The sequence below is a fragment of the Dendropsophus ebraccatus genome, chromosome 6 (assembly GCF_027789765.1).
Source record: "Dendropsophus ebraccatus isolate aDenEbr1 chromosome 6, aDenEbr1.pat, whole genome shotgun sequence".
NCBI classification, from domain to species: Eukaryota; Metazoa; Chordata; class Amphibia; order Anura; family Hylidae; genus Dendropsophus; species Dendropsophus ebraccatus.
The window spans coordinates 116,188,444-116,200,970 of NC_091459.1; the positions used below are offsets into that span (position 1 = coordinate 116,188,444).

Genomic DNA, 12,527 nt, shown 5'->3' on the forward strand with positions numbered 1-12,527 from the left:
GGATGTGATGCAGGTTATATAGTTATATATATATGAGCTATGTATACAGCGTCTGTACACAGGAACCCGATGACCCCGGCCACGAATTCCATTGGAACTATCCGAGCAGCCCCCACCCCGGCAGGGCACTGTACACACGGCAGGAGTGTATGCGGGCCGGCACTGGGCGGGTCTGTGAGTGACAGCCGCGCTCCCCTCTCAGGCCCCGCCCCCTTAGTCGCACGACCTTTCCCCTACTTTCCAGTTCTCACCTCGCACACTCAGCGCCGAGCGGCATGCACTCTCCACGAGCTGATCACGCTCCCCGGCAGCTCTGCCATTGGTCGGTCAGCCGCCGGTGCCGCGCTCTGATTGGCTAGCGGCGGCTAGGGTGCCGTGAGAGCTGTGTCCTCAGCTTGCCTCCCCCGCCCCCTGGCGGTTGTGTGTGTGCGCTGCACGCTGGAGCCGGCCCTCCCATGCAACATGACATCCCCAATGCAAAGAAGGCGAGCTTGTTATTACTGCTGAGCAGCCCAGGCTGAGGCGGGCGGCACCACGACCTGCTGCTGCTGCTGCTCCCAGCACCTCTCCATCCTTTGTTACATTGTACCAGCCGCTCACCATGCTGACTGTGACCCCGGCAGAGAAGCACCAGCCGCAATCCACAGCTGTGAGTAGTGGGCTCTAGGGGGGCAGCTCTATGGGGGGCACTTCTCTGCCACTTTGCCTTGGCGTGTGTATACGTGCACCCTGATGGATGGACAATGTGGGGAGGGGGGTGGAGGGGATGTAGGCAGACATGTCCTGGCATTACACCCCCTATACACTACAGCTATAGGGGCTGACAGTATACTCTATTGTATGTCATGTACATAGGGGCCCCTATACTGTATACTGGGGGGCAGCTGTCATTGTCTGTACCTGTAGCTGGGGGGCAGCTGTTATTGTCTGTACCTGTAGCTGGGGGGCAGCTGTCATTGTCTGTACCTGTAGCTGGGGGGCAGCTGTCATTGTCTGTACCTGTAGCTGGGGGGCAGCTGTCATTGTCTGTAGCTGGGGGGCTGTGGATCTTGTGTATTGTCTATTGTCATTATCATTGTGATGTATAAATATTATTATAATTCTGTATAAATATTATGATTATTATAGATTATATACTATTATACATCACCTGATAGATACATAACAGATGCACTTGTAGCCATCTGCAACCTAGTAACATTGCCTGTAATAGGCAGCAGCAGATCACAGCTAGGATTTAACTCTTTACATTCCACAGGATGCTATATAAGAGGGGGGTAAGTGACATCCGCCCCTGTTTTTTTTTTTTTTTGCTGGATTTTGAACCGATAGCCCCGCCTCCTGTAGCCCCTCATTTCACACCCACTTCATTTCCTGGTCCTCCCCCGCACCGTCCGCCCAGCCCTCCTCACATGGCTATTTTAATGGATGGCGTATTAGGGAAGCTATATTTGGACCCTGGAGGCTCCGCCCCTTTGGGAGGGGGTGGGTTGGCGATGGGCTGAGTTTAAGATTTGTTGTCCGCTTGTCTTGGGTGGGGCCATGTTGTTTAACTTCTTATTGTCTCTGATAAGCCACCCCCAACACCAGAAAGTGAAAAACAACTATATCAGCAGAATAGACAGGCTGACTACAGATAACCTGTTGGGGAAAAAAAAGTACCAGGGTGCGGTTATATAAACTATCAGGATGGGTGCACGTCTGCTGTTAACCGCTTGATTGTCAGCTCATGGGGCTAGTTATGGATGTTTCTGATGGGGATCAATACTGTCTGTCCACACTACACTGTAAGATTAGTGTGGCTCACTAGCTGTTGGAAAACTATATGTCACATCTGTATACTGTGTACCAGCTGTAAAACTACCAACTCCCAGCATGCCCTGCCAAAGACTGTGCATGATTGGAGTTGTAGTTTTGCCACTGCCCTACAACCTGTGGGTCAGTCATTGATGTATGACTACAACTCCCAGCATGCTCTGCTCTAGGCTGTCTGGGCATGATGGTAGTTGTTGCTTTGCTGCTGCCGGTCTACAATCTATAGCTTCCTCACTGTTGTATAATGGCCACAACCAGCATACTGAGAGTTGTAGTTGCAGGCTATAAGTTCTATAGCTACAGCCGTCTGGGCATGGTAGGAGTTGTAGTTTTGGTCAACAGTCGGTGGCTCCCTGTCTGTTGTGTAACTCCCAGCCTGATCTAGTTGGAGTTGGACAGGTTGACGACCACCCCTGCCCACCACCCACTATCTGTTTGCCTTTGTCTGTTCCCAGGTATTGGGGGAGATTTATCAAACATGGTGGCCCAGTTGCCCCTAGCAACCAATCAGATTCCACCTTTCATTTTCCAAAGAGTCTGTGAGGAATGAAAGGTGGAATCTGATTGGTTGCTAGGGGCAACTGAGACAGTTTCACTTTACACCATGTTTGATAAATCTCCCCCATTGTGTATAACAATAGCCTTAGAGGTGGTATAGTATTGGGCAGATGGTTTTTAGGACGGGGATGGGGAACCTTCGGCCCTCCAGCTGTTGCAAAACTACAACTCCCATCATGCCTGGACAGCCCGAAGGCTGCCCAGGCATGATGGGAGTTGTAGTTTTGCAACAGCTGGAGGGCCGAAGGTTCCCCATCCCTGATCTAGGACAACATGTAGTAAGCATTCTGAAATTGGGGGCATGTCTCTTTTAAGGTTAACCCTTTGTGTGCTGGAGGGGGGCTGGGCAGCCTTGATGACCCCTGGGTGACAGATTGCTGTATCCAGGCAGTTTAGCAGGAAATGACCCTAGCAGTTTAGAACCGCTTCTCTGATGGATACTACTTTACTTCCTCCTTAGTTGTGCAATGCCCCCCCCCCCCTCTTCTTTTAACCCTTTGATTGTCTGTGTCCGGATGCAGCAGATTGGAGTTTGTTATCTGACACGAGACATTGTGACATCACCATAGTAAGGGTTGTAGACTATGCCCGGCTAATACAGCTCTGCTACATCTGGTGATTTTGTGCAGTAACATTTGATTTAAATCTACAACTCCCAACATGCCCCGACAGGTGGTGGTGGATAAAGAAGGTTTTGAGTTGTGTGTATATATACTGTATATTCCAAAATCTGGAGAGCTTCTATAAGTTTCAGAGCAGGCAGCTAGATATTGGTGACAATAGCAAGGCAGCATCATCCACATTACTGTCCGTCTCCATAGAAGCGTGGAGAGAAATCCTGCAGAATAGTGATTAGTGCATTGGGTAGACAGGTGTGCCTGCTGGTCAGTACTGTGCTCAGTAAGCTGGTAAATCATTGGCTGTGATAAGCCGTCCCCAGACGCCAGTCTCGGATGTGAGTCGCTTGCATTCAGGAACGCCATGTTGATGTAGGTTATCTGAGGACGTGGGGAAGTGGACGGCTCACTGATGTCTATGGAAGGACTGCGCACGTTTCTTTTCTTAGTTCTTTCAACTTTGGGAAGAAGTACATTGTAGGTGGCATAGCTTAGGCTGCAAACAATATGGTAATGATAGATAGATAGATAGATAGATAGATAGATAGATAGATAGATAGATAGATAGATAGATAGATAGATAGATATGGAGAGATGATAGATGGATAGATAGATAGGAGAGAGATAGACAGATAGATAGATAGATAGATAAATGATAATAGATATAAGATAGATAGATGATAATAGATATGATAGATAGATAGAAGAGAGATAGATAGGGAGATAGATAGAAAGAAAGAAAGAAAGAGATAGATAAATGATGATAGATAGATGGATAGATTAGATAGGAGATAGATCGAGAGATAAAAAGATATTTGATAGATAGGAGATAGATAGAAAGAAGATAGATGGAGGTGAGAGAGATATAGATAGATAGATAGATAGATAGGAGATTGATATTGGAAAGTTACCAATATATTAAATCATAAATGGATGGATATTACATGCAATATGAGATACAGTAGAGAGCACATTACATTTTATCATATAGATACGAGTTTGGATAGACAGAGTACAGTATATAGTTATGGATAGACATGACAAAAGATAGGAGATACAGTACATAGCAGTATACATAAGAGATATTGTAGCTATGGATGGATGAATAAATAGAAATGAGATAGGCAGCAATATGTATAGGATTCTAGGTAGAGAGATAGCAATAGATATTAGATAGATAGATGGATAGATATAATAATAGATTGATAGAAAGTAGATATTAGATCAGATAGATAGATACGGGATGATAGACTGGTAATGGACATGAGACAGGCATGTGTGTGTGTGTGAATATATATATATATATATATATATATATATATATATATATATATATATATATATATACACACTGTATGGATGATATATATTGGATACTTAGATATGAGATATTAAAAAAGTTTACATGGCAATAATCGAAGAACTAGGAAGGATACAAGAATCTAAAAAGGGATGGGAGTCAGAAATAGGTGCCATTTCGGAAGAAGAATGGGTAAATGTCGTACGCAACTGTAGGGAGGTATCTCTTAGTTCAAGTCACCAACTCACTCAATTTAAAATATTACAACGATTACACTATTACCCGGAGTTGATAAGTTAGTTTAGGAAACATGAGAGGGTTGAATGTCCGAAATGTACTATGCCCAATGTCAACTATATACACATGCTGTGGGGTTGTAGTGGAGTACAGGGTTTTTGGAAACTAGTGGTATCTGAAGTATGCTCCAGATTAGGGGTGTCACTATTATACGGTCCTAGTGTCATGATATTGGGTGACATATCTAGTATCCCATCTAAATATAGGATAATAATTAACCGCGTTTTGTTTTTGGCAAGATTGGTTGTTTTAAGGGGGTGGATGCAGCCACATTCACCAGCAAAAGCAGAGTGGATAAATCTGGTTAATAAGGTTAAGCAATATGAACGTTTACATTATGGGATAAGAGTAAAAGGAATGCAGAAGTTTAAAGCCATTTGGCGTAATTGGGAGGTGGCTAGTATAATTTATACATGTTGTTTTTATCTAGGCTCTTGCTCTCTTTTCCCGGGCGGGGGTGAAGGGATTGGTGGTGGTGGGGGGGGGGGTGGTATGGGGATTATGTATATTGTTGTATAATTTCTCTTTTTTGTACTGACATTTTGGAAAAAGTAAATAAAGAATTTATAAATTAAAAAAAAAGATATGAGCTACATATTTTAAATAAAACTGAAGACCACAGAATGCATCACTTCTTTTTACCATCTGTGCCCATTCAGGCGTTCTATATGCCGACTACAGAGCAGGTGTTGTCATCTCCATTGTGGGTGTAACAGGTGACATCATGTTGTAAATATATCATAAATGTTTATAGCTCTCTAAGAGAACTAATTTACGGCAATACCCTAATTATACATGCATACTTACTTTTACAATGCCGAGTATCAACAACATCAACAATGTGCACTGACACATATAATACGTCATTGAAACATTCCAAAGTGTTCCGTACACCAGTACCGAGCCCATACAAGCTTATGGCACTGCTGAGGTTAGACTAGTGCTTTACTCGGCTATCTTTCACAGTGAGTCCCAGTGGTCAGACACCCATTGACTGGTTACTTATTGGATAGGTGATATATTGTATATTGTTGAGACTGCCCAACTATATCATGTCTATGGGGCACCTGACATGGGAGCATAAGTTATGGTAAATTTCATCGCTTTATCCTTATATTCTCAAAAAAGATAGGAGTCTGGCAGCGGCTTACTCCCCATTGAGAACAGGTGCATGCTTACCTTTCATTTTTATGTGAAAACAGCTCTTTGAGTTATAGTTAGAGTTATACAGTCAACTTTACATGTATACTTGGGTGTGCGCTATAATAATTGTGCAATGTTCTCCTTTGTAGGTTGACTTCATGGACATCTGTGAGTCCATACTGGAAAGGAAGAGACATGACAGTGAAAGGTCTTCATGCAGCACTCTGGAGCAGAACGACTTTGAGGCCGTTGAGGCTCTGGTCTGTATGAGCTCATGGGGTCAACGAAGCCAGAAGGGCGACATGCTGAAGATGCGGCCATTGACTCCGGCTTCGGACTCTTCCGATTTCATCATGCAGTGTGAATCGTCCCCATCCATGGCCAAGGATTTCCATTCTTTATCCACCCTGGTAAGAGCTTAACATGTCTATATATACAGATATCCCGACCCCTACTAAATGCTACGTTAGATATATAGAACTGAAGTACCAACATGTTTATAATTATTATTAGATGTCTTTGTTCACTGGGCATCAGCATGGAATCTTTCTCTTCATATTTCCCATCATTAGAGATACCAGATGCTATTGTTTATGGAAAGTCTTTACTATAGTAACTTCCCCGAAGAGTTAAAACCCAGGAGCCTTATATAATTGAGATGTTGGAAGCCAGAGCTTCGTTTTTCTTGCTTGCAGAGCCTGTAGTCATTTCGACCATACTTGATAGCATTCGATAACGTCTAGGGGTCTTAGCCTCGCATATATAACAGTAATGCAATTATTTTATGGCCTGGAAAAATCCCAGGAGCCAAATAGTCAATGGGCTTAGGAAATCAGTGCTGGAGCTTAACTTTCTGAGTTGATTAACATTGATGTCTATGTTCATGCTGCTGGCTGCTAAAAATTTCAGATTGGCTCCTTAGAGGTTTAACCAGCTCCAAAAGTCTAGAATATTTTGTTCTTTCTAGAATTATCTCTATAAAAATTCCCATAGATGCTTTCCTTAAAGTTACAGGATCTGTATATAAAATGCACATGAGGTTTTGGCTGAACCTAGGTTGGGCCAACCAATGCTCTAATGTGTATGCTTCCCGATTCTCCTCCGATGGTAGAGAAGGTTGGGGCATGTTGGATTTCAACTGAATCTAGCATTGAGTGCACATGCGTTTTTGGCCAAGCCAAGTGTCCTATGTATGGGGGGAACAGAAGAGAAAGCTGCCAGATGATAATATTGTGTGTACGGCCAGTTATATGGCCAAATGTCTGCAATATGCTGGCTTACATGGCCTGTTATAATCATGGCTGAGGAGTAAGCTCCTCCTATATCAGTAGTGGAAATGTATTTGTAATAAGGTTGCAGCTCCACAATATGCTGACATGACACTTTACCTGACCCCTCTCATGATTTATCTTCCAGTGCATGACTCCTCCACACAGTCCAGAATTTGCTGAACCATGCACCACACTCCCTCCTACCTCCCAAGTGACCTACTCCAAGCCGGTGACGGTAATGTCCAGCAGTTCCCATTGTTCAGTGTCCTCTTCAGCTCTGGCTAAGCCGTTTGCTTCAGGGATCCACAGCCTGCAGTCTTCGCAAGAGTCGGGAACTTCTTCCAAGCCTCAGCCCTGTAAAGCCATGGTCACGAGCGTCATACGTCACACGGCAGACACCTCCGCCTTTCATCGAGTTCCCCAATCTCTTGTGAGAGTAAACACACCGGCTGTGGAAGACTTGTCCTATAAGAGGTGTGAAGTCAAACATTCCCAGCTCACCAAAGAGACAAATGCCCATGAGGATGGGTCACAAAGTTCCTCAGCATTGCACCTTTCTCCACAGACTGATATGTCCTGTCCAAATGCAGAAACGGGCAGCCAGCAAGTGGCTCAGACCGACAGGCCAACAAAATGTGAAAACGAACGCTTCATTGAGACCAACTCCTTGGCTTCCGTTACCGTTTCAAACGCTCCTGTCCTTTGCCAGATGATTCCAGTCAATGCACAAACCGGTGTTCTCTCCGCTTTCATCAAGCCTTCTACACAACCAGTGTGCAATACCGTCAAGCCAATCTTACCCCAGACCACACCGCTCTCACAGCCAGTCCTGATGGGTACGCCCATGTCTCAGGGGACCGTTATGTTTGTCCTTCCTCAAGCACCAGTTGCACAACCAACCCCACAATGTCCTCAGACTCTGACAGTCGGGAGCACAAAGTTACTTCCTCTCGCCCCAGCCCCTGTGTTTATAACGTCAAGCCAATGCAGCACGCCACAAGTGGACTTCTCTCGGAGGCGCAACTATGTGTGCAATTTCACTGGCTGTAAAAAGACTTACTTTAAAAGTTCACACCTCAAAGCACACCTTCGGACCCACACAGGTGAGCCACCCATTTTGTCCATGACTTTGTCAAGGTCTATACTGCGTCTTGTGACTTACATGTATGTCCTCTAACCAGCAAGCTTGATCACCACCTTGCTGGATGGAACTAAGATCAGTGAATCCCCATCCTCCCAGTAGGTGGTAGTCCCCCACATTTACGGCAGAAAAAAAAAATACAATTCCCATCATGTCTGGACTTTCAAAATTTTGGCTGTCCAGACATTATGGGAATTATAGTTGTGCAACAGTTGAAGGGCCGAAGGTTCCCCATCCCTGGCCAATGTACTCTTTTAGAGGTTGATGGAACTGTGGTGCCCCATAAACTTCTATAGGTTCTGTGTAGTAGCCCCAACAACTTGGACCTGAAAGAAACGCCCATTCAGTTCAATAAGATAAATTTGACCACATCCCCATTGCAACTACTGATCTAGTCCGAGTCTGACTTCTTTTTTTTAGGAGCACATGTTTTATTGTTACTTTAATGACGTCTTTATCTTGCAGGTGAAAAACCCTTCAGCTGTAACTGGGAAGGATGTGATAAAAAATTTGCCAGATCAGATGAACTTTCCCGACACCGTCGAACACACACAGGGGAAAAGAAGTTTGCCTGCCCTGTGTGTGATCGCCGGTTCATGCGCAGCGATCACCTAACCAAGCACGCCCGACGACACATGACCACCAAGAAGATGCCCACTTGGCAGACAGAGGTTGGAAAATTAAACAGAATAACCATGTCAGATCAACCCAGAAGCTCTGCGCCCCCACTAGGCATGCTGGTGTCCATGTCTACGCCGGTGTAAGAGGGACTGAACAACAATCATCAAATCTCCACCTGTTTACCTTCAAGCACCAGAGACTTGACACACACAAGATACTCACTTATTACTTTGGTTAATCTTTACCTTATCACATCCCCTTTGCAGTTTTTCCAATGAAGTTTATTCACTTTCCATGTGATGCAAGTTTCTATGAATCTTCCTTACCAGCCTTTTACATAGGAAAATAAATCCTATTATTGTGGCAATAAGCATGTTAGGCATATGTGTATGATTCAAAGCAGACCACAATTTTGCAAATTGGGTAATTTGTTTTTTTTTGTATTTTTCTTATCTGCGTTTGGTTTGCCGTATAGGATATACACATTTGCAGTGAGCATTGTCGACTCTTACAGGTATAAGGCACATTTGATATGACGGGGCCTTGGATGCTGACATGGTGTCCGCTGCTCGGCGTATCCTAATGTGGTCATTTTTCTATGTAACATCTGGACAATCTACAAAAAATTCCTTTTTCTATCAGTCTGTTGTTTACAGTTTGCACTGTAGTTGGCATTTGGTATTGCCCCCTTCCATTTAGGGATGCAAATTTTTTGTTTAGATACCACGGATATGCCTGAATTGCATCCATTGGATTGATGTCAGTCATTTTTTAGGCTGAGTCAATGTAATTAAAGGGATTGTCCTGTTTTGAAAGAGCCCTCTTAAAGGAGAAGTGTTCTATAAGTGTTTATATTTAATAAAAAAAAGTTCAATAAAGGGTTGTAGTAAATTTTGTTTCTTTGAGATGAAAAAATAAAAGTCATACTTACCTGAACCCCTGCCGTTCCTGTTCTATCAGTACCCAATCCCTGCTCATCACCTTGACACAGTTATGCCTGCTCCCATAATCACTGGCTGAGACAGGTCACCTTAGAGGGCATTATTTGGCCAGGAGACAAGAAAATGGTGAACAGCAGGGACCGGTTACTGCCGCAACAGTTATGGGCAGGTGAGTATGGTTTACATTTTTGTTATTATTCCTACTTGGCCATTATGTAAAAATGCATAAAAAAATTAAGCTAGCCAACCCTTTAATAATTTAAAGGTACAGAGCCTATGCCTGACCTCCGGTATGCTCACGACAACACTTCCTGTACAGTGCTCTGCCGGTTCATCTTTGTCATATAAACATGAAACTACATCTCCATGTCCATCAATGTCCACATGTAAAGTTGATGTTATTTAATCTATATAAAGGGAAGCTATTGGCAGGTTAGAGGCATCTAACCTGCGGTTATTTCCCTACAGCGCACGGGGCACCTCTTCTAATGAATATTGGGGCAGTGCTCTGCAGGGACGTTACTCTGGCGCTCATCACCGCAGAGCATCAGATGAATATTCATGAGGAGGGACGTATTGGTGCACTGAGGGCAATAGTCCCGCCCCCAGTGCACTAACCCATCTCATTAATTCCGAAACTGAGCCTACAAAGAAGGTAAGAAACTTGCCTCCATCCTCAGCGTCCCGTGTACTATAGGGACATATAAGCAGGTTAGATGCTTCAAACCTGCTGATAGTTTCCCTTTTAAGATTGTGATGAATCTAGCTCTTCCTTCACATCACTGTCCCCACTGAACAAAGGCAGAACATATAGGTAGGAAGAGTTGTCATAGGAACTCCAGAGTAAGGGAATTTGGGGCTGAAAATATAACAACAATGTAATTTATTGAAAATAACACATTATATATATATATATATATATATATATATATATATATATATATATAAAATCACTTCTGAGAGTATAATTTTTAATGCTCTTTAATGCTGCAATTTTAAAATGGACAATCCCTTTAAGAATTTTACTTCTCCATTACAAAAGGGTATATTATGGGTTACTTGCCCTTGTTTTAATAGACTTTCTGGTGTCATTCTTCTTTTATAACTGATGGGTTTAGAAGTCAGAATTGGCCCTCTGTAAGAACTGACTACATCCTATAGGTGGCATCTTGGCCAGGGCTATAGGTGTCACGTGTAGCATGTATCAGACATTGTGTCCAGACTAAATACACACGCCATATAGGTCATGGCATTATCTATAACCCCAACCTGCATGTTTATCAAAGGGAATTTGATACTTTTTGTGTCTATTATATCTATTGCACTATACATTGTATGTTATAATTACATTTATTTTGTATGTTTCATCTGTGCGTTTTTTAGCTGCATTTAATGGGAAGTTTTAATGTTTGATCTCAAGGCTGGAGAGAGGGGTTACTATCACTTTTACACAATGTATGGAATTATAGGATATGTTTAACTTGTTGAAGCTTGATACTGTCTCTCTCTTCGAGTACCTCCTTAGATGTTAATGAGAGTAACGTCTCGTGTTTAGCTAATGGTGAGAAAACAAAGTTGTATGCAAATTATACATAAAAAATATCCACTTGTATGTATGTATGTATGTACAGCATTGGAAACCAAGTTTTCACCGGTTAATCATATTGCAACTGCTTGTCCACTATGGCCCCCTAGAGGCCAGATGTGTGAAGTGACGTGTTCTTCTTTTTTTTCCCCACAGCTATGGTTTCACTCAGTATTATTACCTCATACACTGATTCCTAATTTTAGAAATGTTTTCTCTTAAGATTAAGAATATATTTTTTACTTTGTATGTCACGTGACTGCACAAGATTGATTTACTTTTCTCTCGTCTTGGTTAGTTTTAAAGTTAGTTTTACTTTACTTCTCAGTATATAGTAATACGTTGCTTAAAGGGGATATCCAGTATTAATAAATGCACAGCCATTTTTTTTTTTTTTGCAAAAACAGCGCCACCCTTGTCGTTAGGTTGTGTGTAGTATTGCAAGTTGATTTTAATGGGACTGAGCTTCAAAACCCTACACCCAAACTGAGGACATGAGAGGTGCTGTTTCTGGAAGAAAGTGGCCCGTTTTTTCCAAGTGTGGATAGCCCCTTTAAATTACAATTCCCTGATATAATAGTGGTATCACACATCTCCTTAAATGTTTCCAGCTATGACTAGTCACAAATTTTGGGGCATTTTTACCTCGTACTCTGCATTAAGCAGTCCCTCTGGTATTCCTCCAGGAAATGTATGAATACATAGGGTGCTATCATCATTGTAATGGAACATATCTATATACAGTCTGACACTATAAGTACTGACTGGACAGCGTCACAGTATATACAGATACACCTCAGAACAGGAGGGAATAGTAACTCCCAGTGTATTCATACATTTCCAGGAGAAATAACGGGAGCAGTACATGTTGCAGAGCAGCCTGGGAGCTGACATGAGGTCCTCCATCACCAGCTGTGGGACTACATTTGCCATCATCCCTAATCTCCCCCTGTCCATTGCTCTATGCCAGGGATGGGGAACCTGTGTCCCTCCAGCTGTTGCAAAACTACAATTCCCATCATGCCTTCATGCATTGACAGCAAGCAGCATTATGTAACGTAACTGTATTAATGGAAAGTTATACAACTCCTTATTACCCTGTCCTGACCCAGCTGAGTGTTTGTTGCTATGTATCAGTCTAGGCCTTGTTGCCATCACAGGGAAACATGTCACCTCTTTGCTGGAGCTTCCATTGAAATCAATGGGGGTCGACACCCCCTCAAGTTGCTTACAGCGCT

General features: G+C 43.1%; 1 protein-coding gene across 1 annotated transcript; it reads left to right on the top strand.

Annotated features, from left to right (window-relative positions):
* The first annotated feature begins 380 nt into the window (after nt 1-380).
* KLF11 (KLF transcription factor 11) lies at nt 381-11,543 on the top strand. The gene is made up of 4 exons (XM_069975723.1): nt 381-649; nt 5,880-6,140; nt 7,147-8,104; nt 8,608-11,543. Exons 1-4 carry the CDS (start codon nt 602-604, stop codon nt 8,904-8,906), a joined length of 1,566 nt encoding a protein of 521 aa, XP_069831824.1. The 5' UTR covers nt 381-601; the 3' UTR covers nt 8,907-11,543.
* Nucleotides 11,544-12,527: the final 984 nt, after the last annotated feature.